This window comes from Arabidopsis thaliana, chromosome 2, assembly GCF_000001735.4.
Source record: "Arabidopsis thaliana chromosome 2, partial sequence".
In the NCBI taxonomy this organism is placed as follows: domain Eukaryota; kingdom Viridiplantae; phylum Streptophyta; class Magnoliopsida; order Brassicales; family Brassicaceae; genus Arabidopsis; species Arabidopsis thaliana.
In genome coordinates, this window is record NC_003071.7 from 17,213,317 (window position 1) to 17,241,072 (window position 27,756).

The window sequence follows — 27,756 nt, forward strand, 5'->3', positions numbered from 1 at the left end:
AGCTTTTTTTTGGTGAAATCATGTTTACAAGTTTGGGTAAAGTGTAAATGTTATCCAACAAAAAAAATAATATCTATCTATATGGAAAATAAATATTCATTTGCACAGAATATCAAAGGATGAGAATTAAGAGACGTAGTTTCGAAAATTTCAAACCAAAAGTACAATAAAAGCCTCCAATATTATTAATAATAATTGTTTTTGTTTGACTTATAACAAAAACATTTTAGCTTGTATAAATGAAACATAAATTTTCACCACCAAAAATAAAGATAAAAATAAGGGACAAAGGAAGTGAATAGACAGGAGAAGGGGCAGTGAGCAGAAGAATCAACGGCATGAGCCCCACTCGGCAACCTATTCGTTGTGTTGCCTTCTGAGTTCTGACCATATCTTTTTTTTTTTTGCTTGTATTTTATTTGTTATCAAATCCTTCCAAACAAACAATTCCAAACACATCAGAACCAATTAAAGAAAGGTATCTACAAAGTACTGTCACCAGTGAGGCAGTGACTTCCTCAATTTACAAATATCCCACTCTAATACTGCCTGTTATGGTAAGTGGACTGCGCAAGCCGGTTCGTAGACTCACAAGTTTCAAATTTCTTGTAAAGTTTTTAATTAAAAGAAAACTCATAGAGATACGTACATGTTTTGTTTTGTTTTCATAAATAGGCATATCTTTGTTTTGAAGTAATATATACAAAGATTAAAAGAAACATTTTCATCTGCAAGAATAAACCCAAAAAAAACAAACTCTAAAGATATTCAAACTCAAAAATGGGTCCTCGGATTAAAAGGAGAGAAAACCATAAAGAAACCAAAATTACCTAACAAGAAAAAAGAACCCATATTTTCAGTAAATTAATAAAATCAAGAGTTTGATGTATTTAGATGCATATCTAACCGGATACAGCAAAAACTTTAACGTTTAAACCTGTAATTATCATCAAATCCACACACATGAGAAACTTATATAATGTAAAACGTATAAATCATTGACGGTCAAGAACCCAAACCGAAGGCAAAAACACAGACCCAAACCAGAGCCTACCATCTCTCTCTTGAACCTCACTTATAAACTTCATATTCTTCCCTTCACTATCCTCAAGAATCTCCATAATCTCTCCAGTCTTGCCAGAAAGTTTCACAGCCACGGCGTGAGGCTTCCCTCCTTCAAAAAGAAAAACCAAGAGCTCCATCTTCAACGTCTTTATGAAGAATTTCCCAACCCACGGGTGGATCATAGATAACCTCGAAAATGGAGTTTTCTTGGAATGCAAGGCAACCCAGAAATCCCCTGTCTCGGTCCTTCTGATGTTATCTGCGTAGCCAGGGAGCTTTGCAAATATGTCACGGGTCCCGGCGTTGGGTCCCTTGGCCCAATATCGATGCACAAGTTGCGTTGGGACCTCACAAGAAAGCACGAACGAACCATCTATGCTTAAGGCAAGACCATTAGGGAAATGAAGACGGTCCATTATAACTTTGGCCTCTTTTGTCTTCTTGTCGTATCGAATTGCTCTTCCTGTCTTTTCACCGCACAGAAAAGCGTAGAATACGTCCCTGCTCCAAATAATAATGTAACGTTTATAAAAAAAAAATCATTTTCAAAATATCCCCACATTAAGATTTTGTTGTCTTAAGAACATTTTTCTTTTACTTTATACGTTTAAAAAAAAAAAAAAAGTTGTAAACACGAGCGAACATTAAAAACCTGAAGGTTAATTACTATCTTTCTTCTCAGATGATGAAGCTACAATCTTAAGTATAATTTAAAACAAAGATTTTATCTAATAATTGTAAACCTCAAACGTTAGAAGGAGAAATTTTATTTTCATTTGTGGTTTGCAATTTGTAAAATTATAAAATACAAACATGCAAATTATCATTTCTAACCATCTCAATTCTCAACATAGAACACTAAAAATTATCCAATTTTTTTGGTTTCAGTTTTTTTTTTTTAATTAAAAAAATTATTAGAGAAGTGATGTTATAATACCCGAAGTGGTACGTATCGCTGCTATCGTTGAAGTAGATAGCATCCTCTTCTTCATCTATATCCATTTGGTTTGCAAACATAACTTTCTGACCTTCGACCTCGTCCACGACTTTCTCAGCCAATCCTCCTTTAGGCCCAACCTTCATTACCCCTAAGTAACCGTCGCAAAAATACAAATCTCCCGATTTCTTCTCGAAGCTAAGTCCCAAAGGCCTTCCACACGCAGGTTCCACCTTATGGCTCGAACAATTTTTTCTTCATATATTTACAACACAAAATTAAAATATAGTTAAATAATTGTGTTGTCTATAACCAATGTTATTGATAATTAAGTGTTTTCAAACATTATTAAATTTACCAAAAAAATGTGTATAATGTTTGTTAAAGATATAAATATATAATAACCAAGATATAAATATAAAATTTTAACCAGTAATATAATCAAACACAAATATTTGCGTTGAAACAGTCTACTTATTATTGGTGCATGACTTCATCCATAAATAAAACAAACCTATGGGGAGATGAGTAGGCGAATTCAATCCAGCCAAGATCTTCACCGCTCCATTTGAGGATGCGACCGTCAGTGACGCCAACGTATGGGCCTTCTCCTCTTGGGTCCAGTCCAGGCTCTCCGGTCCATCCACGGGAAGGAGGATTGTCCTCGCTGTGGTTAGGACGTTTTTCGAGCCCTCTATACTCTCCGGTCCAATGATGTATGGACCCACTAAGACGACCAAGACGGCCATAATTGCCACCAAAGCGGCCCACGTTAGAATTTTCCGACTGATCGGCATTGATTTTATACTCTGCCTCCTCTTCCGTGAAAAATGTGTGTTTAAGTGTAAGTTGGAATGGTAATTACTTAATTATATGCACGATTAGCAATTATTTGGATGTTTCTTGTTTGAGAATACGTGAGAGAGAAGGAATAAATAGAGAAAAGCATAAGCTATTAGGAGAAGCGATTCCATGTTACTACTTTTAATTACATGTTTTTTGTCTTTAAGAATAATATTTTTCTTTATCGATAAATAAGTACTAGTTTTCTAATTAGTTATTCTGTTCCTTCAACATGTGGGAACCATGAGACTATTAGATTTAAATAAAGATACGCAAAACAGTGACACTATAATCATCAAGTCGAAATTTCTAGTTGGAAAATCGTTTAAAGTAGTTGGATTTATATAATTTTATTGTTTTTGGATTTGTAAAGTTTTAGTTCTCTTTATTGATAAATCAGATGCTCCTCAAGCGTTTATAGCATTGTGAGAATATATACTTTTTCTATTTTCTATTTTTAACTGTGAGAATCTTTGGGAGATGAAAAAATCGGACTTGTATTTTATCTTGTTAAACTGTTTTAATTTAAATGGGGATACTTTGTTTTCACTTTGTGACGTGTGTCTCTCTGTCTTATGTTAGAATTATTCTGTTTGTGGTGAAAAGAAAAAGAGTCACGTTTTTGTAAAGCACTTTTACAGTTTATTTTCTTACCGATTAAGACAACCATTAGAAAGATGTTTAACATTAAAACCCTATTTGCAACCCACAAGATTATAAGTTGCGACAAGTAGTTCACTAATGCATCAAATTCCTCACGGCTCACACATAACTTGCCGTCAATTCGGATCCGTCATCGCTTGAGAAACTATATCAATGGTTCGGCTAAAGGTGGTTCGGAGAAGGAGATATGCAGTGAGGGTGAGCTTGGTGGTTTGTTTAGAAATATTGGTTTTTGGCTCTTGTTTGCGTTGGTGGAAGTTATACAGTTTTAGCGTATGAAGTTTCTTTGTTTAGTCGATCATAACACCAAAAAGGAAAATAGAATATGCGGCCTCATCACTTGTATTTGAAGTTCAATAAGCCCAATAACATGTCCAGATCAGCCCAATAATCGCGGTAATACCGTATACCGTATCTTACTCTTACCTGGTTATGTAACTTTCGTTTATGATTTTTTAAAATATATAATATTTATATGGTTATGAATATTAAGGTCAGCGATGTAGACCAACATCGATCTCTTTAACCCTAGCTTGCTCGCTCCTTCAAGAGATTGATTTTGGTCTACACCCTTATATAATAACATTATTCTAAACCAACCAAATAAATTAGTTGTGGCTTTAGAAAGGAGTTTAATGTTAGCTTTATAATCAACTGGAGATTTTTTGTTGGTAGAGTTACACGAACATAATCATATAATCTTTTATTTATTTATTGTATTATATGATACGTAACATAAAATATAAAGATTTGGTGTGTAATATTTGCTTTCCCTTGGCCTTGTGCTCTATCGGAGGGGCACTGGCCATATACCGTCTATTGTGTCCTAACATCGCTTGTAAGGGCATTTTAAATTTCGGTTTAGTATTTTATTTTTTTACAGATCAAAGACTAATGATGAAACCATCTTGGGACAGGAAAAATAAGGATCATCTACATTTTAACTTAATTAAAATTCACATGAAATGGACTTTGTTATCCCAGTTTAATTTACACGTAAAAGAGTTCGTATATAATATATAGTAACCATTCAAAAAGGTTAATGGTAATTACGTCATATATAGCCTTTTCCACAAAATGCCATTTGAATAAAGCCTGATCCCAAGAACGATTCTAATCTCTTGAGATAGCCACTCGTTTTTTCTTTTGTTCCTTTTGGGATTCTTTAAGCAGTAGAAATTTGGAATATATTTTTAAATTTTCATACAATACATTTTTGTATATAAATGTTTTATTTTTCTGGACAGATAAAACGACGTAGTTTATAAATTGTGAAAATTATCAATAGGAAAACAGAAAACGATGAGATTTGTAGAGAATTGATTATAGCCATACGATTTAATGATTAATTTTTCAATGTTATAAATGGTATTATTCGGTAAAATATTCTCGCTAAAATACGTAAGGGTAACCCCTAACCTTGACAGTAGCCTGTTTTGTGTTGTAGGACTAAAAGCTAACAATATGTTTCTGCTAACATTATGTTACATGATATATATACTTCCATATAAACCGTTTTCTATTCAAAAATCAGTGAAAATTTGAGATCGCACAACTAAAAGCAACCGAAGTTTTCGGAATATGCAAAAGTTATTAACTCGGTTTTTCATATTATTTTGTCGACAAGTCGAGCTGTTCATATTCTCAAAATAGATCTCAACGTACGGTCGTATCTTTTTAATATAATGGCTGAGGTTTGGGTTCACCGTATTAAGAACATAAGCTCATTTCTTTTATATAATAATCTAGTTATTGTTAATGATATCACGATGAGCTAACGTGATTCGATACTAATTTATACACACCGAAACAAATAAAGACATATACTAATAATAGTGTAGCTTATCGATACAGAATTGTTTTACATATTTTGTCAACTATAAGACCGATTGGGTACAACCACTCGTAATACGCATCAATTGTTGTTGTTTTCAAAAATTGGATACTATTTTTCTATTAATTGGGTGATTTTAAGTAACATCTTTTCCATAACGTTAACATATTACACAATTAAAGTTTAATTTCTTAAAACTCCCTTAGAAAAAAGTTTTTATAACTTTAGTATTAATCATAAAATAGTCTATATATGTAAAGCAAAGATGGACGCCACCAGATACGATCCACCGTATCTTCTATCATGTCACATGCCAACGTCTCTCTATGCGTTAGTAATATTCGTGACATTGACTTTGCATTTATACCAATCTTTAATCTTATTTTATTATGCACATGGATATAATTTTGTACTTAATATAGAACAATATCAAAATTACAAGTCAAATACAAAATATTCGCTGAATAAGATATGATAATTACACAATACGTTTCTTTCAACCAGTCAAATCACAGAGTATGAAAATTTCAATGTAAAGATCGGATGTACTTATTATATGTGTAGAACAAGTCAAATATTTACTTTTGTTTGGCTATTACATGGATTCTAGATTTTGTTATAATAAATAATCGGAAAACGTTTTTATCGTCGTCAAATTAGTGAGCTCAGAATACGACTCATTAAGTCATGACAATCTGATAAAGACACAAAAAGATTCCACCAACCGGTTGATTTCTGGTTAAATAAGAAAAAAAAATGTTTTTCTTTTTACTGTTGAAAATATTGAGACACAAGAGAAATACACACAAAAATTGAGAGCTGCTACCATGAGTCCATGAAGGCCAAAAAAGCCCGAAGACAGGGGAAGGTGCTGGTCACCGTCAGTTATATTATCTAACCATTTCTAAAGATTATTAAAAATATTTTATCCACCACAATGTGTGATCCGATTTACATCGACTCACTTAATGCCTTCATTTACCGCACTTGTTAATAGACGTCTTGTTCTTCAAATTTGTCCATTTTGTAAAATTGTAGGGTCAAAAGTTGTGATGATGAAGTTATGAATGTGTTGAAGAGGAGGAGGGGTCCTCTATCATCAAAGAGTCATGGACGGTTGTGCTGAAGTTTCATGAGACAAGATCTCGATGGAAGATCTATTTGACTCTTTTTTTAGGGTTTTTTTGAAATTGAAAGCATGTCTTCCCGACACATCGTGCATTACAATTTCATGATCACTCCATTAATTCATCAAATCGCTTTTATAGTCAACGCCATGATCCTTTGACTCTTGCTTCTTGAGCTCTACGATTGCTGGACTCAATTCTTTTTTCCGATAGTTTTTCAGTATGGTGGTACATATATGTTTTGGTGGTACACTAGCTAGTTTTGTACACATAATTTTGTGGCGGTAAAAAGGTGAAACGTGCAATATTAGTTTAAGAAATTGAGATTACTAGGATCCTTGTATCATAGCCAATGGTATGTCAACAAACAAAAATAAAAGCCATAGTCTTATACAATGGCGGATCCAGGAAATAATTTTATATGGAGCACAATTATAAAAAATCAATAAAAAGACATAGCAAGGCTTGAACTTGGGTTAATGTGGGGCACCATTAAGTAAAATACCACTACACTACATACATTTTTAATTACATAATGCAAACTTATATAAGATTTATATAATTGAGTATCGGGCACATGCCCCACCCAAGACCAACGTGTGTCCGCCCCTGGTCTTATACATTGTCATATTGCTGCGGATAACAAATAAAACAACAAAAATTGACTGTATAGAAAGAAAAAGAAAAGAGATAGGAAATGTGGAAAGTGAGAGAGCAATATGGAACCCACTAGACCCATAAGAGAGTATTGGTTATTGGACGGACTTTTCATGTGTCTACCATACTTTGGATACGTGTCGTCCATATAAAGATGATGATTGATGATGATAGTGGTGATGATGGGCATGACCATGGGAGGCAAATCTTTGGCAGAGAATCAAGTGAACATTGCCATGTCTTTGCCACTACCACACTACCTAACTATTTAGTAAATTTTCTTATTCTTTTGCCAACGAATCTGATCGCCAAGTATAATACGATGAGCGCAAAACACTATTTCACATTTAGGTTACATTTTTTTTATTTAATACTGTTCGTAGATGTAAAAGCATTTAAAAATAGTATCTATAATACTTAGAATATAAAACATCATTTATACTATATATTTTATATTGTGGATTTTTAACAAATCCCATTAACAAGAGATACTTGTAGCATGGGAACTTACAACTAAATTACCGTTATACTACTATTTTCCTCTCTAAATAATACATTCATCTCTTCTTATTTATCTCCAACCACTAAAAACTTTGACTGGTCATATAATTTTTATGTTACCAATCATCATAATTAAGATTTACCAATTTAACTTCACAAAAAAAAAGATTTATCAATCTAATTTACTGATTGAGTATTACACCAGAGACCAACCACATTTGTACTAAAAGTGAGAAAAAGAAAACATAAAAATTATATCCAATAAGTAAATGATACGCAGCAAAACACGTCACATCGACTCGCATATGAATACACAAACCCCACAACATAAACTGCTAAATAGAAATAGGGACGATGTTGTGGTCCGACGAAAATCTTTTCCACTAGTCACTCTTTCAATCAGGACCATTACAAATTATTTCGAATGTTTGTGCAGAGTATAAATAAAAACAAATTGAATATTGTAAATACATCAACGATCCACCGTAAAAACATTCAAAATTCTATTCCTTTTTTTTTTTTTTGGGATTTAAACCACTCTTAACATTCAAAATTATAAGCAAATTCTTAATTAGGTTCAACGATTATTTGATCGGTGACATCCCAGCAGCTCAATAAACATATATTAAAATCGAAAATAAAAAATACTGTCATCACAAAAACTCGTTATTATTTAATCTCTTTTAAAACATCTTGTTTTCGAACATCTTGCTAACTAATGTATAAGTTTTTTTGTTTTTTTAAACGTTAAACTACAATTCTTTTTGACAATGAACGGTTTTTTCTATATATATATATTTTCAAATGGCTGTTAAAACCCACCAATAGCAATGCATGTGGTTGTGGTAGTATACACATTATTAAATCCCTCATCCTCTTATCTTAAAAAAAAAAAAAGTCTTTGGTGGGCTAAACAAATCCTTTAAAATCTTCATATAGATTTCTTTCCATTATTTATTTTATCCATTATCAAAGTCTTTTTTTTTTTTAAATTTCTTTCTCTCGTTGTCTCCTTGGAAATTACTTTCATCATTTAAAAAACTTGCTTACTCCGTAAACCAAAGCTAGATCCAATTAGTCTTATTTCCTTTTTATTCGTCTCTCTCTCACTATCCGAGATTTGGGTTGAAAAATACAAACCCCCTTTTATTTCTCCTCTTCTCTCCTACAAGCTCATTCAGAACTCTCAACATTTCCGGTAGAGAAAAAAAAACCGTTTTTTTTTTAATCTCTTTCTAAAGAAGGATATCAAAACAAAACACAAAGTTGAAAACTTTGCATCTGGGTTTGTCTATTTTAGATTCAGATCTTAGTTTTTTTCGATTGAATATCTACAATGGTAATGGAAACAGAGTCAAAGTTCCATGTTTTAGCTGTTGATGATAGTCTTTTTGATCGGAAAATGATTGAGAGATTGCTTCAAAAGTCTTCATGTCAAGGTAGATTCGAAAAAGCCATAATCTTTAAGCTATATGTATTGGAGAAAGAGAAGGAAGATATACTGAAAAAAAGGTTTCTTTATTTGGTTCTTGTTCTTATGTTTTGCAGTAACTACAGTTGATTCAGGCTCTAAAGCTCTGGAATTTCTGGGTTTAAGAGTAGATGACAACGACCCAAATGCACTCTCTACATCGCCACAAATTCATCAGGTTCAGTTTTTGATCTTTTACATGATTCAAAGTTGGTTACTTTCGAAATTTGCAATGAATGGTTATATTGAGATTTGTTTGTAATTTGTGGCTTTTGAGCAGGAAGTTGAAATAAATCTAATAATTACAGATTACTGTATGCCTGGCATGACTGGTTATGATTTGCTCAAGAAAGTTAAGGTATTTCTTCTCAATTTGGTTACTGTCTTTTCCATCTCTGGCTAAATTCGTTTCCAGAAAAAGAAATAAAGTTTTTTACTTTAGTTTTCTTTTCCAAATGAGAATGTCAATGGAGAAATTGAAAATCTCATTTTGGAATATTTTCCCACTCAAAAACTTTCCTTTATGCCATTGTTTGATAAAAAAGAACAATTGATTTGCTTCTGAGTAATCTACATGATTGTTGTGTATAGGAATCAGCGGCGTTTAGAAGTATACCTGTAGTTATAATGTCATCTGAGAACGTTCCTGCAAGAATCTCCAGGTAAGAGCTCTGTTTCTTTAAAGTTAATTTGAGTATTATTGATTTGAGAATTGGCAAGTGGATACTATTATTCGATTCTTTGGTTTGAATAAGTCTTTGAACTATCTACAAAATTGTGGTGGTTTCTTCCAACAGATGTTTGGAAGAAGGAGCTGAAGAGTTTTTCTTGAAACCAGTGAAGTTAGCTGATCTTACCAAGTTGAAACCTCATATGATGAAAACGAAGTTGAAGAAAGAAAGTGAGAAACCAGTTGCCATAGAAGAGATTGTGGTGTCTAAACCGGAGATAGAAGAAGAAGAAGAAGAGTCATCAGTGATTGAAATCTTGCCTCTCCACCAAGAAATTGAATCCGAACAACTTGAACCAATGTTGAGTAGTAATAAGAGAAAAGCAATGGAAGAAGTGGTTTCTACTGATCGATCACGTCCTAAATACAATGATATCACAACCTCGGTCTGAAGGAGGACTAACGCAACCCGAGAAGCCACTACAAGACCTATATGGAGAATGCCAACAGAATCTCTCAGTAGAAGATCTGCTAACTCTTGCATCTGAAGCAAACAACAACGGACTGCAAGGAGGACTAACGCAACCCGAGAAGCCACTACAAGACCTATATGGAGAATGCCAACAGAATCTCTCAGTAGAAGATCTGCTAACTCTTGAATATGAAGCAAACAACAACGGACTGCTAGGAGTAATACCGCAGCAACATCGTTATCATCAGGAAAAAGAGACAATGCAGACACAAGGAGATCCACTAAATCGAATACCTATTCAATCAGAAGCTTCAAACCATTCAGATAGTGGTAAGTAGCAACACTAGAAATGTGGTTTCATACTATAGCTTTTGTCATCTCTTATCTTACTTGTTTCTTGGTTGTTCTCTCTTTTCACTCAGGTGATAGCACACTAACAATGGCTCAAAACCAGGATGGTCTCGGACACAGTAGTTGTTTTATTCTCTGTCAATTTACTTCTCTCCCCTAGATTAGCTTTCTTCGTTTTTTTCTTTTATTTTTCATGCTGTTAAACCCACAAGATTTTTGGGAAGTTTCTTGCTACTAGCTTAAGAATCCAAAACTATTGCAAAGATTGAAGCTTTCGAGAATTAGTAATGAATCTTATCAAAACTAACAGCTACATTTACTAGCTTAAGAACCATTAAACGAATTGTAAAATTCTCTCATCTTGTGGGTGTAACAGCATCAAAGATCTAAATCCAATCTTATCAAAAATTGGAAGTGGTCGAAAGTTTTGGCCTTTTGATACGAACAAGCTTCAAAGATATAATTCCTGAGATTGAAGATGAAATTTTTATGATTTGTTCCCTTTGGAAACGAAAACTGTATTAAGAGAGCTATTTGTCCCACATCGGAAAAACAAAACGTTTTGTTGTTGTATATAATAGGGAAGGTAGCGAGTATTGTACGTCGAACTCAGTAACGCGGGCTTGTGATCCAAGTGGAGACAATAAGGGGATGGGACGTTGGGTCGATCTCATTGGGCCGGGTTCGGGTTGGGCTATATTCTGGCCCGCCCATTCCAAGTTGGGAGTTGAGGCATGGGCTTCGAGCGAAGGCTCGGGTCTCATGTCTTCTAGAGTGGGGGAGACCGCGTGAGGCTGGTTTCACAGAGCAGCGTCCACCTCCCGCTCTTGACGGTGGAAGGATTACGGGCCATTGCCTTCCGAGCCCACTATGACCCAATAAGCCGCTCCGATTGGACCATCACTTTTTTATTTTCTCTTTCTTATTTTTTTGTGTACTCTCTCGTTTTTTTCAGTATTTCAAAACTGGACAATAATATTAACGTTTAACTATAAAGAAAGCAAAATCATTAGCCCTAATTTTGATTAGAGATAACATTCCAAGAACTATCTAAAAAGAAAAAAAAATGTGACAAAAGGAAGCTTCTGTGATGTTTGTTGCATCAAATTATTTTACATAATTATTTATTTCCAATCACATGAGTAATATTCATTATGCCTCCTTTTTATGCAATATTTCTGTTGTTTTGTGAAGTACTATCAACTAACGATAGGAAAAATACAAAAGTTTAATTATAAATATGAAAGGAAACAAAATATGTCCAATTATAAGGGAATAATTATTAGTTCGTTGGGGAAATGTCAGCTAGCTCGTAAATGACATTTATTTTGGTATTTAAAAACAAAATAAACACACTATCAAAATTTGCATAACATATAGTACCAAGTAATCAACCACTGGGTCGGGTTGATAAAGTTTGGGTTGCGATCTTCTCTTTTTATTGGTCGAACAGTGACGTGTCCCCTAACGCTGTCCTAACTGGCCAGAAAGAGACACGGCTGGTGAACAGAACCCACACGTGGCGATGTCTTATTGCTGGAAAGATCCTCTCGTGTCCCACGTGCCTGATTATTCTTTCATATTTCATCTCCTTTACCGTAAAAATTCCACCATTGGATCTCCCAATTTTTCCAGTGATTTTTCTTCTCTTCAGCCAAATGAATTGAGCTCACAAAACTGAGAGAGTGAGAGATTATGGCGATGCCTTTGGAAATGGCGATGCTTTTGACGAAAACGGTTTGGTTTGCTCTGAGCGGCTGGATTTTAACATGTTTGTCCATCGCCGACGAGATTGCTGGTTCACTCAGAAACCGAGAAGTTGGTCCTCCTTTACATCTCGCATGATCACATTTACATTCTTCACCTCTTTCCTAGCTCCTACTCGATTTTCAGCTTTTTTTTTTCCGGTGTGAATCGTCCCAAAAGATTGAAGAGTTTGGGTTTATAGAGGAGATAAATATATAGGTATAGGTGATTTGTTTGCTCATAGATATATTATACGTGTTAATTATTTGTGTGTGTTTCTGCTGATTTGAGAGAATTATAATATGTGTGTCAATTGATGCTTGTCTTCTGGTTCTTATTTCCAAAAGTGAATTACTTTCAAACTGTGATGAATGATATGTGAATTTGGACTATATTCGTCCATTTGATGAGTTACATTCCTAGAGTCTAGAGATTCAGCTGATTTTAGTTGAGAATCATTCAAATAGCTTAAAAATGTTACAAGACTAATTGTAGGACGAGTTATGTCAGAAACTTGTTTCAAATTTGACATGAAGAAATTATAAGCAAATAGTAAGTAAAGATTTCACTTCCTTTTTCTGTTGGTAAAAGCAAAAAAGTACATACATATTGAAATATTCTAAACAAATTTAGCGCGTTGGCTTCTTTCTTTACGGATAAGTTACCAAGATTTCCTTCTTTTTATACATAAAAGAAACTAAAATAACTTCTTTTGCCCATCTTGCTTTTGTTTATGATGATGATGATATTTTCTTTATTTATTCCAGTTATTAAAAGGCAAAGTACCAAAGGAATCTTCAATGAGTGTTCCTTGTGCGATTCAGCTTCATGTTTATTCTCATATAACAGAAAGTATCAGTGCACAGCACAATTTCTCTAACAGTAAACTTATATCCAACTTTTACTTTGTATGTGTCGTCGGGATTTGAATGTGTGGTATGATATTTTATTTTAGTCTTCTATAACAATTAAGTTTCTATAAGGTTGGATATTAATTTGCTCTGTTTTTATTACCCTAGAAAAATTATATTAGTGGGAGTCATTGGCTAGTTCACGTTTGGAAGTTATGCAATTTTTGAGGATCTTGACAGTTTACTTTCTTTGATTTCAGTTATAATTACTTTTCTGAAATTAAGCTCTAAAAATAAGGATCAAATGGATACTTACCTTAGTTATCAAATCAAAGCAAATTCGATATGGACGAATCAACATCACAATCGTCTTCTTTAGTGTTTTCACCATCTTCCACCTCTAACTTACTTAGACAGCTCCTTTCCACCTGTTTCTTCTCTCTCTGTCTTTCTTTTTTCTCTTTCTTCTTTTATATTCTCCGACAAAAGAAAAAGTACAAGATACCCAGAAAAAGAGTGTAGAAACTACATTTGTTCTTCTTCTCTGTTCTGCTTCGAAATTATGGGTTCCTCTGTTTCTAAAACCGCTTCCTCTGCTTCTGCTTCTTCTATAACATCGATTTTGAATTCACCTCCGGAGACGGAATTCAACATCCCTTCTTCATCGGTACCTAAAGCTTTCACATTTCCGATGCCGTCGATTCATCATCCACCTGCTAAAAAAGGCGACACACACCACTTTGTCTCTCTTACATCGACCACTTACGGTTCTCTTGTTCTCGACGACAGACAAACATTGCCTCACATCTCCGTTTCCGGGAAGAGTAACAAGAAGATGCCTGAAACAGAGGAGGCTCGCGACTCGTTCTCTCCTGACTCAGTGATCAACACATGGGAGCTCATGAACGACCTCGACGACGAATTCGATTCCGCGAATTCCGATACAAGTAAGAGTAATTCCGTCGTAAATTTGGATTCCTTTTCTAAACCCATCACGAATCGAGACGTGGTTATTAATGGGTCTGCGTATGGATCTTACGAAGATGAGGAAGATTGGAGATTATTGCCTTTTAAACCTAAGCAACCTCTGTGGAAACATATGTCTGAAGAATCATTTCTCTCTGATTTAGATCCTAACATTATCTCATCTTACAAAAGAGCACTGTCCTCCAAACAGCTAGGCAAGAACAGTAGCAATGGCCACTCAAATCATTCGGTTTTAGTCAGTTTACCAGAATATGTATCTTCTAGTCCATTGAGTTCTCAGACTTCGGAAAAAGACCAAGAGAAACCAAGATTGCTTGAAAAAGAAGATAACGAGAACAAGATAGTAGTATACTTCACTAGCCTCAGAGGAATTCGAAAGACGTATGAAGATTGTTGTTGCGTTAGAGCGATATTGAGAGGGTTTCAGGTTGCGGTAGAGGAGCGTGACATCTCAATGGACTCCAAATACAGGAAAGAGCTTCAGAATGCACTCGGCGAAGAGAAACCGGTTTGTTTGCCTCAGGTGTTTATAAGAGGCGTCCGCATTGGTGGAATTGAGGAGATCAAGATACTCAACGATGGAGGTGAACTGGCAGAGATGTTAAAAGATTTTCCTGCTTGCGAATCCATTGGAGCCTGCGATAGCTGCGGAGATGCAAGGTTTGTGCCGTGTACTAATTGTGGCGGTAGTACTAAAGTGTTTGAGGAACAAGAAGATGGGTTTAAGAGATGCAATGGATGCAATGAGAATGGATTGGTACGTTGTAACAAGTGTTGTCTTTAGTAATTGGATTCGTTTGAGTGATGTTGTTGTGAAAATGTGAAGAGAAGAAAAAGAATCTAAAGATATAACTTTTGACTTAAGATATGTTTGGTTGGTTGTGTTCTTTGAATGATTTGTTTGTTTTCATGCTGTATATTATAAGAAGTGGCCTAAAGCTCAAACCTAGAATGTCAAGCCTCAATTGTTTCTTCACGTTGATCTTTGTAATTTACATGTTATAAAATGATTTTTTTTTCCAAACAAATACAAACAGGATGAAAATATTTATGTAAACCTAGAACTATTTTATTTCTTTGAAAATAATAGCTAAACCTTTTTTTAATATGGATATGCAAACTGAAAAATTAGAGTTTGCTGTTTTGGCCTTTTGGTCTTGTACAAATTTGTTTTTGTTACATTTTACAGATGACCTGTTACGGCAGTAGCGGTAACGAAAATGTTACTAGGCATTCCACAGTAATTGTCTCTTAACGTCATCTACTATCTTATCTCTTCTAGCTATTTTAGTATGGCTTACCATTTTTCCAAAAACCAGTGTCACTAAAGTTACAGAACAATCGCCTTTGACTACATCACCTGCTTGATCATTGGCTACCATCCAAGTCTGTTTGTAAACTTCATCCGCTGTCACGGTAAAAACGTCACGGGTAAACTGATTATTGAAAACGACAACGGGTCTTATCATCTTCAAACCCCTCACATTACTCAAGCTTTGCTTCCTTCCCCGAGACCGAGAGAGAGAGAGAGACGATGGAGGGGAAAGGGAAAGAGATAGTGGTTGGACATTCCATTAGTAAATCAAGTGTAGAGTGTCACAAATATTACCTGGCACGTCGAACCACCATGGAGATGCTCCGAGACAGAGGATACGATGTCTCCGACGAAGATATTAACCTCTCCCTCCAGCAATTTCGAGCGCTCTATGGGGAACATCCTGACGTAGATCTACTTCGTATCTCAGCCAAACATCGCTTTGATTCTTCGAAAAAGGTAATTGGAATTCGATACGAATACGAATGTGATTTCGATTTCTGATGGTTTTCTTTCTCTGCATGTTGATTTTTCTGCCTAGCTTTTGAAATCTACTTAGTGTTTTCCATTGACTTGATTTAGTTGTATGTAATATGCAATTTGTCTGAAGAAAGCATTCTACTTTTAAAGACTTCCTCTGATTTCCAGCTTGGTTCCTAGTTAGGTTTGGTTTTATCTGATTCCTCTGTTTTTGAAACAGAGACGTTGTTTCTTCTGGCAAAAATCTAAATGGTTCGACTGGTTTAAATTTGGTTAGATAAGAATGGTTAGGTAATTGGGTTTGTTAGCACTAATCAGTTAGTTAATGTGTAATTACCATAGTAATACTTGTAAGGTTAAGAGTTCTAATAAACAATTTTCACATTATTCTCTGTTCTTGGCTTCTCCTATTCAGAGTTAATAATATAGTACTTGGCTTAGGCCGAACTGCAAAAGAACTCCTCAGCGAGGTTGTTTCCTTGAAATTTATTATCGTCGTTTGCTGTTGTCACTGAAGTCACAAGTACATAGCAATTTCTCTGATTTGAATTTCAGATCTCGGTAGTGTTTTGTGGAACTGGTATAGTTAAAGTCAATGCGATGCGCGTCATTGCAGCAGATGTGCTTAGCCGAGAAAATATAACCGGACTGATACTGGTTTTGCAAAGTCATATAACGAACCAAGCTCTTAAAGCCGTTGAACTTTTCTCCTTTAAGGTCGAGTTATTCGAGGTAATATATCTTTATCTTGAGTACCGTGTTAGGTTATGTGTTCCCACATTTGGCTCATAACATCTTGGTTGCGCTTGTTGTGTTGTTAGATTACCGATTTGTTGGTTAACGTAAGCAAACATGTCTTGAGGCCAAAACATCAGGTTCTGAACGATAAAGAGAAGGAATCACTTCTCAAGAAGTTCAGTATTGAGGAGAAACAAGTAAGCAAGTTTTTTGGTATTTGGATCATTACTAGTACTAGTAGCTCTGACTCTGAGCCAGCTTTTCTCTGAATTAGAATGTTTTTTTTGGTTAGCTTCCTCGGTTATCGAGCAAAGACCCGATTGTGCGATACTATGGACTAGAGACAGGGCAAGTCATGAAGGTCACATACAAAGACGAGCTCAGTGAGTCGCATGTTACATACCGATGCGTTTCTTAAACTCGTTTTGTTTATATTTTCAGCTCTTTCTTTGTGTAGCAATTTATCTGTAACATGTTTTGATGTAAAAACCTGTAATGTGTTTCTTGTGGTCTCTAAACCAAACAATTTTGATAGTTAATTAATGTGTGGTTAACATAAATACACAACTCTGTTTAATAGTTTACAAAAACATAGAAAGCTTGGTCAAAACAAAACAATGGTCAACTATGGACGATGGTCGAATCTGGCTGATTCATGTTTGACCCATGAGTTGACTTTCTCAGCTTCATGGCCAAGTCTTTGCTCCTCCCGTCTGGCCGCCTTAAGCTGATGCTCTTGCTCCTTCACGGAAAAGGTGCTTGTGTCCGATAGATACTTGTCGTCGCCGGTTTGCCACCTCCGGTCGCTAGTGCTCCCCATCGTACTACGTCTGGTGCTATCTGGATCGCGAGAACAGCACAAACTTGATCCCATGTGGTTCAAAACTAAAATCTTTGATGAAAAGAATTATTCAGATACGAAAATAGATGAAAGTTTAAGAACAAATGAGATAGAGACAGAAGGGTTGGTTTAGTGTTGGACCAAATTATGTATTTGCTGAAATAATTAGTGGTTTTGAAATTTTTTGCTTCACATTTTATACATAAAAATATTGGAGTGTGACGTCAATAAACAAAACAATTTATTAACAATTTATTTCAATCACGAAATCATTTTGTCATTACTATCATTTCACAGGTTAACACTTTTAATGCTTCCAAACCATTTAACAAATGATATGAGAGCATTAAAATTTTGAGATTTGTTGTTAATTGTTAGTCACAAAGAATATTATGAGAATTTTAAACCAACAAAAAAAACTTTATGAGAAATTGGCCTTTTTTGAATTAACTGTTATATTCAAAATCCGCCAATAACATCGCTCTAATTATCTCTCTTTCCCAAATCTGGAAAATTTAGGGTTCCAACAAAAACGCGATCGCATTACCCAAAAATTCAAATTTGCAACTGATTTCGTCCTGTTTGAATCACTCCAATTCTATTGCTTTCTTCGTCGTTTGATCCAAAACAGTGAGAAGCGATACACCATTTTTTCTGGGTGTGTGAATTTTTATTTTACCCCAAATTAGATTAGAGACGATGAGCGACGTCACCGGTGATCTCGCGGCGGTGAGTGAAGCCAAGGGAGGTTCTGACGCCGCCCGGATATCGGAGGTGAAGGCGTGGCTCACCTCTCAGTTCGAAGCTGTCGGCAAAGAAGTACCCAATTTCGAGTACACTCATCGAAGCATTACCCATTTGTATAATCTCGCTACCGCTTCTCAAGCTAAGTCTCAGGCTGCCACCATTGTCGCTAACGATTTTCGTCTCAAGGCTTCAGAATATCGTGCTCAAGGTACTTGCTTGTAATCCTTAGCTCCTAATTTGCTCGCGTGGCTGATTCGAATTATGAAAATCTTCTTTTGGGCATTATCAGTTTCTGATCTGTTACTATGATTTCAAACAAAGTTGTGTTTTTTTGGAAATTTCCAAGTTCCTCTCTCTTAGATCTCTGGGTGGAAATTTTGTTGATGTAGCGGCTAGGATTAGAGAGATATTGGAGAGTGCAGGAATGTCACAAGAGAGCTTACCGTCAAATGTGGTCTCTTCAGCTCAAGTTCTTGCAAATGTGGCTAATTTGTTGAACATACGGGACACTGAACTGAGCAGGTGACTGTACTGTTAGCTCTCTCATTAGATGTGTTGCTATCTCGAATCGGGAAACTGATGCAGAAGAAATATGTATAGTTTCCTTGTAGCAATGGGAGACATATCTCTGAGGAAGACTGGAGTGGAAGAGAAGAGGGCTAAAGCACAGAAGGAGTCCAATGCTCTTCTTGACTATACAAGGAAAGCGATACAGAGGCTGACGTATTTGAAGAAGTAAGTTTCGTAATAAAGCACCATATAACTTATAATATGATCTTGGTGGTGGTGTACATGTAAACCTTGCCATTTTTCCTTTGGGATGTGACTTATCTAACTTTATCTGTGTGAGCTGTTACAGAATCCTTGCGCAGCTAGAAGATGATGTAGTCCCTTGTGAATCACAGATGGAGAACTGGAAAACAAATTTGGAAGTGATGGCGGTGAAGGAGGAACAATACATACAGCAGTACAAGAAGTATGAGGTAGACTCCTTCTTCTTTTAGTTTTTACATTCTCAGTTGGTAATAGGTAAACTGAGAATCAGATACCTTCCTGCAATTAGCTCTGGTGAGGGGTATTTGAGAATCATATACTTTTATGTAAAAACTGGAACAAAATGGATTGTTCTGTAACTTTAGTGCCCTTTAGTGACACTGGTTTTTGGAAAAATGGTAAGCCATACTAAAATAGCTAGGTGCTTTTGAAACAGGATGGATTAGTAAGGGTTGCTAGTAATTGAGGATTTGATTCTAGGGCTAAAGTTTTTTTAAGTTTTGTTACTCTCATATCATAAAAACACACACACACTCTCTGATTAAGTTCTAGATCGTATCAGAAATGCAGTGATGATGTTCACTAGGTAAGTCAATATGAGTTTTTGAAGTCTAATGTGCTTCTAGTGGTTTGTTGTGATTTATATGGATGATTTGGCTCCTTCAAATAATCTGACAGAGTCAAGATGAATGGTTTTGATAGCAGATGTTACTCAATCGTGTTGGCTACACTCCTAAGATCAGCCACAGAGAGCTGGTAGAAATGGCAGAGCACCGGAAGGAATTGGACAAGATGACAAAACCAGTCCTTGATACTCTACGAAGCTACCAGGATTTACCTCCGGTAATCTTCATCTCTGGTTCTCCAAGCCCTTATTGATCTGCATTGTCAATCTCCTCTTTGTTATTGGTCATTGCTAGTCCTGGTTCACAGTAGATTGGTTGTTCATTTCTGTAAACAGGACAAAGCTTTAGCTGCACTAGCAATCGAAGACAAGAAAAGACAGTTTACAGCCGCGGAAAAGTATCTAGAAGAAGTATTACAATCAGCCCTTGAGACAAACGATGAGTGATCGATATAAACCAGAAAATATTATGTTTTGGGAATATGTAACATATGTTTTGTAATGCAACAATCTCTCGGTTATTAAACTCTACTGGTGAGATAGATCATTTTCTTGTTTCAGCAGTTCTTCAGTTTGTCTTTGCAGTTCTTGAGTCCGGGCATTAGTTGCAGCTGTCACTTCTCTTATAAGCGTGGTGATTAGGGGAAGTAATTTTTTGAGTTCAGAAAAACTCAAATGGGGAATTCTGCTTCTCTCATACTCAAGAAGATGTGCAAAATCAAGACCCTGAGCGATCCACTTAGTCTGGTCAAGTCGTTTGCGAAGAAGTTCACGTTCCTCATTGTACTTGTCATCATCATCTTCAAACACAAAGGATCCTCCTCCATTACCTTCCAGTACAATTTTTGCATGCTTGACAATCTTTTCAGTTCTGTCATGATAACAACAATTACAACACATTCAGTCACAAACAATTTACTTAGAACTTCAACGAATACCAAGATCCAGGAAACATACGTGAAGAATTCGTTCTGAATCTTAACCAACACAATCTAAGATACATGAAACATACATGAAGAATTCGTTCTGAATCTTAACTAACACAGTGTAAGATCCATGAAGAAACATGTTGAATACGAATCACGGATCTGAATCTTAACAAAACCAAAACCAGTCTACGATTCCATGTAGAATTCGAATTCGTATACAGCTACTACCGAATCACGGGATCTTAGAACTACAAATATGAAAGTTTCCTTAAATTTGCAACTAATTACTTCCAATTCTATTAGAACTAGATCCAAAACTATATTTCTTAAAAAATTAGGTATTATTAACCCTGCGCAGACCTGCCCCTTGCATGGCTGTTTAGTTTCTCTAACTTATATAGTCAAAAAGAAAATCTGAAAAGACGTTTGATCAATGGCTAGAAACGTATCGTCGTGGTCATCCCTTTCTTGTTTGCCCGACGAGATGGTTCTGAACTGCCTAGCCCGCGTCCCGAGACGCTACTACGAAAACATCTCTTGCGTCTCCGTAAGGCTCAGGTCCCTTGTGCGTACCCCTGAGCTCTACCGGATGCGATCCCTCCTCCACAAGGATTCCATCTACGTCTGCTTCTGCGATAGGGAGAATTATTCGACTGATGCCACCTATCTTTGGTTCACTCTCCGTCCCACGACAGCGACGATGGAGTATCAATTGGTCCCGCTCTCGTTCCCTAGTCATAATTTCATGTTCCGAGCTTCCACCGTCGCGGTGGATTCAGAGATATACTTTGTGGGCGGACGTCCAAACCCGACCGAGTTGTGGATCCTTGATACCCGGTCTGGCAAGTTACGTCAGGGCCCGATCAAGCCGGAGTTCCTACGAATTGCGTCTAGCAGCGCCGTGGGAGTATTCGACGGAAAGATACATGTGATCCAAGACTTGAAACAAGATGAGACCGAAGAACAGGTTTACGACCTAGAAACGCAAACTTGGAAAGTCGTGGGAGTCCCTGTCCCTGACGAGAAAGCGGATAGTAGACCGAATATGGTGTCAAGTGTGTCATTGGAGGGGAAGGTTTATGCTAAGGATTTTGGAAGTATCAGTGTCTACAATCTGAGACAAGGTACAAGAAAGGAGAAACTGGAGTTGCCAATTGATGATAGGTGGGTTTCGTGCATGTGTGTGGCAAACAATGTGCTCTTTGCTTTTTTTACCAAATATGGGCTACTGTGGCTTGACACAAAGCTTAACAACGTATGGAGAGTGGTTACTGGTGATGTGCAGACACTGCATCGAAAGTTGTATGGCTCTGCAATGGCGGAATATTATGGGAAGCTAGCTATTTTCTGGAGAGAAAGATACATTAGTACTAGTATTAATACTACAAAGAATAATAATAATAATAACAAGAAGAAGGAAGAGAAGATTTGGTCTGCATTGATCGCGTTGAATAGGGTTGGAGATGGAATTTGCGGGACGATTGAATGGTCTGGTGTCGTTGCCACCATCCCATATATTTGTCAGTTCTTGCATTGTTTAGTTGCTTCAGATTAATAATTTGGCCCTCAAGTTTGTCCGATGAAATTGCGTATTAGAAAGGCTTTGTATCATTAATAGGCTTTTATCTTTCTTTTCTTTTTTTTTTAAAGTTTCACTCATCAATTTAAATTCTAGTGCTAGATTTCATAACGATCTAGCGTGCTAGATTTCAATTTAAATTCTAGTGCTAGATTAGCCTCTTGTTCATTCTCTCCAAGCTGAAGTTATCCAGCGAGGTAATTCCATGCTCGAAGGTACACTTATTTACATCAAATGCTTGTGCTTTGATCTAATGCACTGTCAAACTCTGCTTTGTGTTGAATGAATGGTCTAGCTTTTACCTTTCATGGTGGTGTAAAGTTTGAACCAAAATTTACAACCCTTTCGTTGCAGCTTCTCTAGCAAGCAGTAGCCCTCTACCGGAAGTAGTTTTATCTTCTTGCTGTTGGATATTACCGGACTGGGGAACTCGATAATAGGATCATGGTGTTAAATTTTTGTCACAACTCGATAATAGGCTCATGATATTAAATTTTTGTCTACTTCTTACTCGTTTAATGGTTGGTTCCATAGATTCAACATCATTGGAGGCAATCTTTGGTCTTAAAGAAATCCATTGAAGACAAGATCGCTAAGGGTAATTGATATTCGGTTTTGAATCATTTTCACACAATCTGAACAATGATTCTGATGTAGAGTTGTGTTATTCCTAATTGGAGATGGTGTTATTGGGATAGGCATCACAGCTACAACCGTTGGCCTCATAGCTAGTGGAATCGCTGCAGCTTTGGCTAAATGATCTGGTTCCTCTATAGATTTTGTGTGCATAGATGCTTTTATACAAGTTTTGTTTTCTCAGCTTTGAATTGGATTTTCAATTTGTTTTTCATATCTTTCTTAGTCGTTACCTTAATTCATATGCTCTGTTTAGATAATGATTCTCCAACGCACCTATATATTCCAAAGCTGTGATTTTGAAACCAACCAACACTTTATTGTAAAGAGTTGTGTTTTGGAGAAAGAATGATTTTGGTTGGTGCCTTGGTGGTAGAAACAAAACGGAACACGGAATGTTGTTCTATGGATCTTTTTGTTCACATTCCCTAATATATATTATTGCACCAGATACAAAGAGTTATGTATATTAGTCAACAAAAGTGAATATTTTGCTGTTCGTATTGATGATATTTACTTTAGAAAAACAATTCACTGACCTATATAAGAAACGATAACAATACAAATGATTTTAGCATGTCATAATTGTTTTTCTACTATTTTTTATGCTATTAAATATTGAATCATATTTCAAATGGTTAAATTTCTAGTAAGTTTTAGATTTGTGGTTATTACATTTACAAGTGTTATCTTTCATGTTCCTTGCTGGCTCAGGCCAAAAAAAAAAGATTTTTGATGGAAAATAATACAGCAAAAAAGGTGTTTTATTTGTGATGAAAGCGAAGCATATCAAACGAACACTGACCGAAGACATTACTAGATCGGATTTGATTGGGCTCTACATTGTAGATGTGACATTGACACTCCCATAAATATTGGCTTTTCTACTTTTCATTTTTATTTTTTCTCTCTGTCATATATATGACCAAAGGTGTTTCCTCATGTAATGTCCCAATCTTGTTGTGTTAATCTTTACACGACAATAGATTTGATGTTTCAATTTTATGTTAACATATGAAAAACTGATTACTTCCATTCTAAGTTTACCAATCAATTCCAATCCTCATTATGAAAGTTCTTTCTATTAAGTGTTTTATTTTCTTGTATGTATCAACGCGTCCAAAATAAGATGGAAGTGAAATTTTGTGTAGGTAAAATCACTCATATATCTATCAACTATATTTAGCGTCAACAAAAAAAAAACTTTTATATATACCAGCAAAAATTCAAGTGGAATTGCAGAGTTTATACGGCGATAGAGAATCAGCCACACAACAAATATATAGAAACTATCAAAAATTTCAAAGAGGAGAAGAAGAAAGATATATTTGTGTTGTATAGAAAGATAATTTGAATATATTTATACACCCGATAAGACATTGCTGATGCAAATACATACAAAAACTTCAATTAAAAGACAGTTCTCGAATCACGAATAAAACAAAATCATGTCAAATAACTATAATTGTGAAAGGCTTAACTTTCGAACATAACATGTATCATTGTAAATTTGTAATAGTAACTTATGTTAGTTAAAAAATATAGACGTAGTTACGTACGAAAGCATGTACTAGGAAGAAATTAGGGTATAAAGATAAGATATTAATCGATGGCAAAGTTAATCAAATGATTAATTAGTACAACGATGAGCGATAGCTAGAGCAACTAATTTAAATAAACCTAGTCTATAATTATATAACGGATGCATGATCTTAAATTCCTGCATGCCCCTCTTCTTAATACTCTCCTTATATGTCCTCATTAATTTCCATATACAGAAATAAATATAGAAGATATAAGAACTAAATTAATAAATTTATTTTGAGTCTTATATGGTTGAGATATAGAGACCAATATAGAGAACTAGAAGTGATGTTGATGATGGTGATGATACATTGTAGATGGGTCTTGATGATGATGATGATGCCGACTCATACCTTCCCTCTGACTGTTATGGTCATCCCCTTGATCTCGACCTGGACCCATCTGACCCGTACCTGCTCCAAGATTGAGATAAACCAATCTTGAATCCAAATTGTTATTGCTCCCTCCACTGCTTCCACTATTGTGCTCCTCATTCATATGAGGGTAAATCCCGGTATTGTTATCATTGTTTTGGTTGTTGCTATTGTTTCCTTCTTCTCGAGATATCACCATTGCAGCGGATTGAACAAGCTCGAGGCAAAGCCTAAGTTTATTCGGTTCAATGTGAGTCAATCCAGGAACTGCCCCCTTGAACAAGAAATCCGAAGTTAATGTTCTAAGGATATCAAGAGGCGTGATTCCACCAACTGTCCTCACATTAGGATCAGCATGGTGGTCTAACAGAACAGCCACCATGTCTGGAGAGACCATCTCAGCCGCGATGTGCAAAGGTGTTTTCCCTGCCGGACCCGCCGGATAATTCACATCGGCAGCTCCAAGCTCAAGCAAAGCCTTCACAACTTCTCTACTACAGCTTTCAACAGCGTAATGCAATGCTAACGACTCATCAAGATTGAGTCCTTCTCCCATTACCATCAGCTTCACTAGTTCCACGTCTGATGAATCCAAAGCTCGTCTCATCCTTCTAATCTTTTGATCTTCTAGGTCTTGAGCCACGCTGAGATCATGGTGGTGGTTGTGAGGCATTAGAGAACGGCGAGCTATAGAAGATTTAAGACGAAGCTCTTCTATTTTGGTGACGACGTCAATAGGGAGATGCTTGGCAAGAATCTCTGGTGGGAGACCTGATTTAGCAACTAAGTGAGAGCAGGTGGTCCATAATTGATGCATGTCTTGCTTTCTTGATGCTATTAAAACTTTCATCACATCTTCGATAGAGGCTTTCTCCACCATGCTTGCCAATTGTTTCTGCCAATCATACAAAACAATTTATTTGATAAGTATGATATAAATCCAAAGAACCGACTTTTTCAGCAAGTGGGGTTTAATTTCCATTTTTAGGTTATGGATTTTTTTGCTATTAATTAACTTTCTTGTCATCTCAGATGGATTTTTGTATGGTGGAGTAGGTTTTATTCCTTATCTATAGATTAGAATCGAAACCCCAAATGAGGAAAATTGTGGGATTGGATAAGAAATTAAGACCAAGAAATGAATAGATCCAACTACATAACATAGATTTCTACTTTTAGGAAAATTCTCTTCCGTGCAATAAAACCACCGTTCGTCTGCTTTCGGAAACTTTATCCGATGAAAATTGTTCCAAAGCAAGAAACTTAAACTCATTTATACATGAAATCAAGACAAGAACATATATAATTTAACAAATAAAAAATTGTTATTAAAAATTAAAAATCTTAAGCGAAATACCCCATGAAAGAAAATAATCAGACCAAAAGGGTTTCGCGATTTGTAATAAATTTAACCCAAACCCAAAGAAAGACAAATAAAAATCGAATCAAAAGCGTTTCGTAATTTACCAAAATTAAGCCAAGCACATGAAAGAAAACACTCTAAAAGAAGCAGAACAAGAACAAAAAAGTGGAAACTTTCAATTTTGTTTTCTTGTGATGTGCATGGAGTAAGAAGAGTGAAAGCAGAGGGAGAAAGAGAGAACCTGGGTGAGCAATGCGAGCTGCTCGACGCCGAAGTAACGAGAGGCGGCGAGAGTATCAAGAGCAAGATCAACGGCGGCTGAGCAATGAGTGTGCCAACATCCTCTCTCGCCACAATTAGGTCTAGGCTCGTGTTTCTGCGGCACGATGGAGACTTGTCCGCTATAAAGAAACTGAAGTAGCAACAGAAAAACCTCATAACCGACTGAGTTCACTGGTATAATTCCAGCTGGGGCCGTGGAGCCTCTTGTTGGGCTAGCGGGTACGGACCCATGTTGGGTCGGGTCTATACCTGTGACAGGTTGTGGTGAGTCTGTCCCACAAAAGAATTTGCGGAAGAAAAGACTCCGTGCGGCGAGGATACAACGGTGAGCGTGGACTAAACGACCTTCAACGCTGAAAGTCACGTCGGAGAAAGCTTGACCGTTGATTAGTAGGTTCAGGAAATCCAACGATAGAGATCTCAAAGATTCTTCAAGATTGCTCATCTTTTTATAAAATAAAAAATTGATTGGTTCTTGGATTCTCTATAGAACAAAAGCTAGGGTTTAGCAAGTACTCTTTACAAGAGAGAATGAAAGAAATAAGTTGCCTCCTTTTATTGATCTTGTTGGCTATGAAGTTACGAATTATTAGTTTTTCGAAAAAGGGGAACAAATTTTCCGGGGGAAAAAGCTTAAGCTTTGTTCTTTTGAAGCTTCTTTCTTGCTCCTCCTCTCTGAAAGAAGAAAGAAAGAAAGAGAGAGAGAGAAGGATTCTTTATTGCTTTGAGTTTGTGGTGTTAGATATTTGTTTGGGTTTGGTAAGTGAGAGAGAGATTTGAATGGATGAACCGGGCGGCTCAGATATTTAAACTAAGATGGTTAAAAAAAAATTATAACTGTTTCAGTGTTTTGTCTTGATGCTGATTATAAAAAGGGTTAAAGTATTATTAATGAATTGAAATTTAGTGATTTGGTTACTAAAATAGGAAAACAATTATTAAGAAGAAAAGAATACAAAGGTGGGCCAAATCTATTAATGGAAAATGGAAATAATTGAAACGAGAGAATTTTAATAAAAGTGTTAATAAACAATGAAATATCATTAGCACCTGACTAATGAAAATCCTACTTAAATCTGATTTCCAAACAAACGAGGGATATGAATTGAGTAGTAGGGTGATAAGATAATAAATCCAAGATCCTCGGCAATTGTCTTTTTGGCTTGATACAGAACCATGTGAAAGCCTGAGCAACACAATGGATACGTTACACATATAAATGGAGGATGGGATAAAATGGTAAAAAAAGAGAGGAAGATGGTGGATAAGAACATAGGCCTAATTAAGTTAAAAGACAGAAGGAGTGAAATAAAT

At 35.9% G+C, this 27,756-nt stretch overlaps 10 protein-coding genes, 3 long non-coding RNA genes and 1 other non-coding gene across 18 annotated transcripts; 8 read left to right on the forward strand and 6 right to left on the reverse strand.

The window, feature by feature from the left end:
* Window positions 1-85: 85 nt before the first annotated feature.
* Window positions 86-465, reverse strand: AT2G09240. The gene has a single exon (NR_140496.1). It is a non-coding gene; the product is annotated as an other RNA (long non-coding RNA).
* Window positions 466-902: 437 nt separating this feature from the next.
* On the reverse strand, window positions 903-2,976 carry SSL1 (strictosidine synthase-like 1; the record flags this gene model as incomplete). Its single annotated transcript, NM_129694.5, has 4 exons — window positions 903-1,566; window positions 2,003-2,257; window positions 2,517-2,818; window positions 2,920-2,976. 4 exons carry the CDS (start codon window positions 2,974-2,976, stop codon window positions 996-998), a joined length of 1,185 nt encoding a protein of 394 aa, NP_181662.3. The 3' UTR covers window positions 903-995.
* Window positions 2,977-4,122: 1,146 nt separating this feature from the next.
* On the forward strand, window positions 4,123-4,329 carry AT2G09245. The gene has a single exon (NR_140497.1). It is a non-coding gene; the product is annotated as an other RNA (long non-coding RNA).
* A 4,194-nt stretch (window positions 4,330-8,523) lies between these two features.
* Window positions 8,524-11,564, forward strand: RR3 (response regulator 3). The gene is made up of 6 exons (NM_129695.4): window positions 8,524-9,066; window positions 9,176-9,276; window positions 9,379-9,456; window positions 9,690-9,760; window positions 9,896-10,570; window positions 10,663-11,564. Exons 1-5 carry the CDS (start codon window positions 8,964-8,966, stop codon window positions 10,218-10,220), a joined length of 678 nt encoding a protein of 225 aa, NP_181663.1. The 5' UTR covers window positions 8,524-8,963; the 3' UTR covers window positions 10,221-10,570; window positions 10,663-11,564.
* Window positions 11,187-11,485, reverse strand: AT2G09250. The gene has a single exon (NR_140498.1). It is a non-coding gene; the product is annotated as an other RNA (long non-coding RNA).
* Window positions 11,565-12,206: 642 nt separating the features above from the next.
* On the forward strand, window positions 12,207-13,377 carry AT2G41312. Of its 2 annotated transcripts, NR_143768.1 has the most exons (2): window positions 12,226-12,556; window positions 13,105-13,377. It is a non-coding gene; the product is annotated as an other RNA (non-coding RNA). The 2 variants fall into 2 exon arrangements; NR_143767.1 differs by lacking the exon at window positions 13,105-13,377 and having other exon boundaries at window positions 12,207-12,729.
* Window positions 13,378-13,631: 254 nt separating this feature from the next.
* On the forward strand, window positions 13,632-15,203 carry AT2G41330 (Glutaredoxin family protein). Its single transcript, NM_129696.3, has one exon — window positions 13,632-15,062. It carries the CDS (start codon window positions 13,751-13,753, stop codon window positions 14,957-14,959), a length of 1,209 nt encoding a protein of 402 aa, NP_181664.1. The 5' UTR covers window positions 13,632-13,750; the 3' UTR covers window positions 14,960-15,062.
* Window positions 15,204-15,416: 213 nt separating this feature from the next.
* RPB5D (RNA polymerase II fifth largest subunit, D) lies at window positions 15,417-17,766 on the forward strand. 3 transcript variants are annotated; one of them, NM_001336902.1, is made up of 4 exons: window positions 15,444-15,949; window positions 16,526-16,702; window positions 16,792-16,905; window positions 16,983-17,735. In NM_001336902.1, the coding sequence occupies exons 1-4, from the start codon at window positions 15,710-15,712 to the stop codon at window positions 16,998-17,000; spliced, it is 549 nt and encodes a 182-aa protein (NP_001324725.1). In that variant the 5' UTR covers window positions 15,444-15,709; the 3' UTR covers window positions 17,001-17,735. The 3 variants fall into 3 exon arrangements, with proteins under 3 accessions (NP_001324726.1, NP_001324725.1, NP_181665.1); NM_129697.3 differs by having other exon boundaries at window positions 17,001-17,735; NM_001336901.1 differs by having other exon boundaries at window positions 15,417-15,949; window positions 16,792-17,766.
* On the reverse strand, window positions 17,199-17,721 carry AT2G41342 (uncharacterized protein). The gene has a single exon (NM_001125023.2). The coding sequence runs from the start codon at window positions 17,580-17,582 to the stop codon at window positions 17,334-17,336; it is 249 nt and encodes an 82-aa protein (NP_001118495.1). The 5' UTR covers window positions 17,583-17,721; the 3' UTR covers window positions 17,199-17,333.
* Window positions 17,767-17,889: 123 nt separating the features above from the next.
* Window positions 17,890-20,596, forward strand: AUG1 (HAUS augmin-like complex subunit; the record flags this gene model as incomplete). 2 transcript variants are annotated; one of them, NM_129698.3, is made up of 6 exons in its annotated part: window positions 17,890-18,504; window positions 18,686-18,818; window positions 18,897-19,031; window positions 19,156-19,279; window positions 19,776-19,913; window positions 20,032-20,596. In NM_129698.3, exons 1-6 carry the CDS (start codon window positions 18,249-18,251, stop codon window positions 20,140-20,142), a joined length of 897 nt encoding a protein of 298 aa, NP_565949.1. In that variant the 5' UTR covers window positions 17,890-18,248. The 2 variants fall into 2 exon arrangements, with proteins under 2 accessions (NP_565949.1, NP_001031524.1); NM_001036447.2 differs by having other exon boundaries at window positions 18,025-18,504; window positions 19,773-19,913; window positions 20,032-20,142.
* AT2G41355 (uncharacterized protein) lies at window positions 20,224-20,650 on the reverse strand. Its single transcript, NM_001336903.1, has 2 exons — window positions 20,634-20,650; window positions 20,224-20,566 (listed from the first exon to the last, which is right to left on the reverse strand). Exon 2 carries the CDS (start codon window positions 20,544-20,546, stop codon window positions 20,367-20,369), a length of 180 nt encoding a protein of 59 aa, NP_001323712.1. The 5' UTR covers window positions 20,547-20,566; window positions 20,634-20,650; the 3' UTR covers window positions 20,224-20,366.
* A 90-nt stretch (window positions 20,651-20,740) lies between these two features.
* Window positions 20,741-23,069, forward strand: AT2G41360 (galactose oxidase/kelch repeat protein). The gene is made up of 4 exons (NM_001336904.1): window positions 20,741-22,418; window positions 22,558-22,650; window positions 22,738-22,801; window positions 22,884-23,069. Exon 1 carries the CDS (start codon window positions 21,058-21,060, stop codon window positions 22,177-22,179), a length of 1,122 nt encoding a protein of 373 aa, NP_001318401.1. The 5' UTR covers window positions 20,741-21,057; the 3' UTR covers window positions 22,180-22,418; window positions 22,558-22,650; window positions 22,738-22,801; window positions 22,884-23,069.
* A 1,341-nt stretch (window positions 23,070-24,410) lies between these two features.
* On the reverse strand, window positions 24,411-27,293 carry BOP2 (Ankyrin repeat family protein / BTB/POZ domain-containing protein). The gene is made up of 2 exons (NM_129700.3): window positions 26,402-27,293; window positions 24,411-25,692 (listed from the first exon to the last, which is right to left on the reverse strand). Exons 1-2 carry the CDS (start codon window positions 26,885-26,887, stop codon window positions 24,703-24,705), a joined length of 1,476 nt encoding a protein of 491 aa, NP_181668.1. The 5' UTR covers window positions 26,888-27,293; the 3' UTR covers window positions 24,411-24,702.
* Window positions 25,064-25,670, forward strand: AT2G41375 (uncharacterized protein; the record flags this gene model as incomplete). Its single annotated transcript, NM_001336905.1, has 2 exons — window positions 25,064-25,216; window positions 25,429-25,670. Coding segments are annotated over 2 exons (198 nt in total), but the record flags the coding sequence as incomplete, so codon positions are not given.
* Window positions 27,294-27,756: the final 463 nt, after the last annotated feature.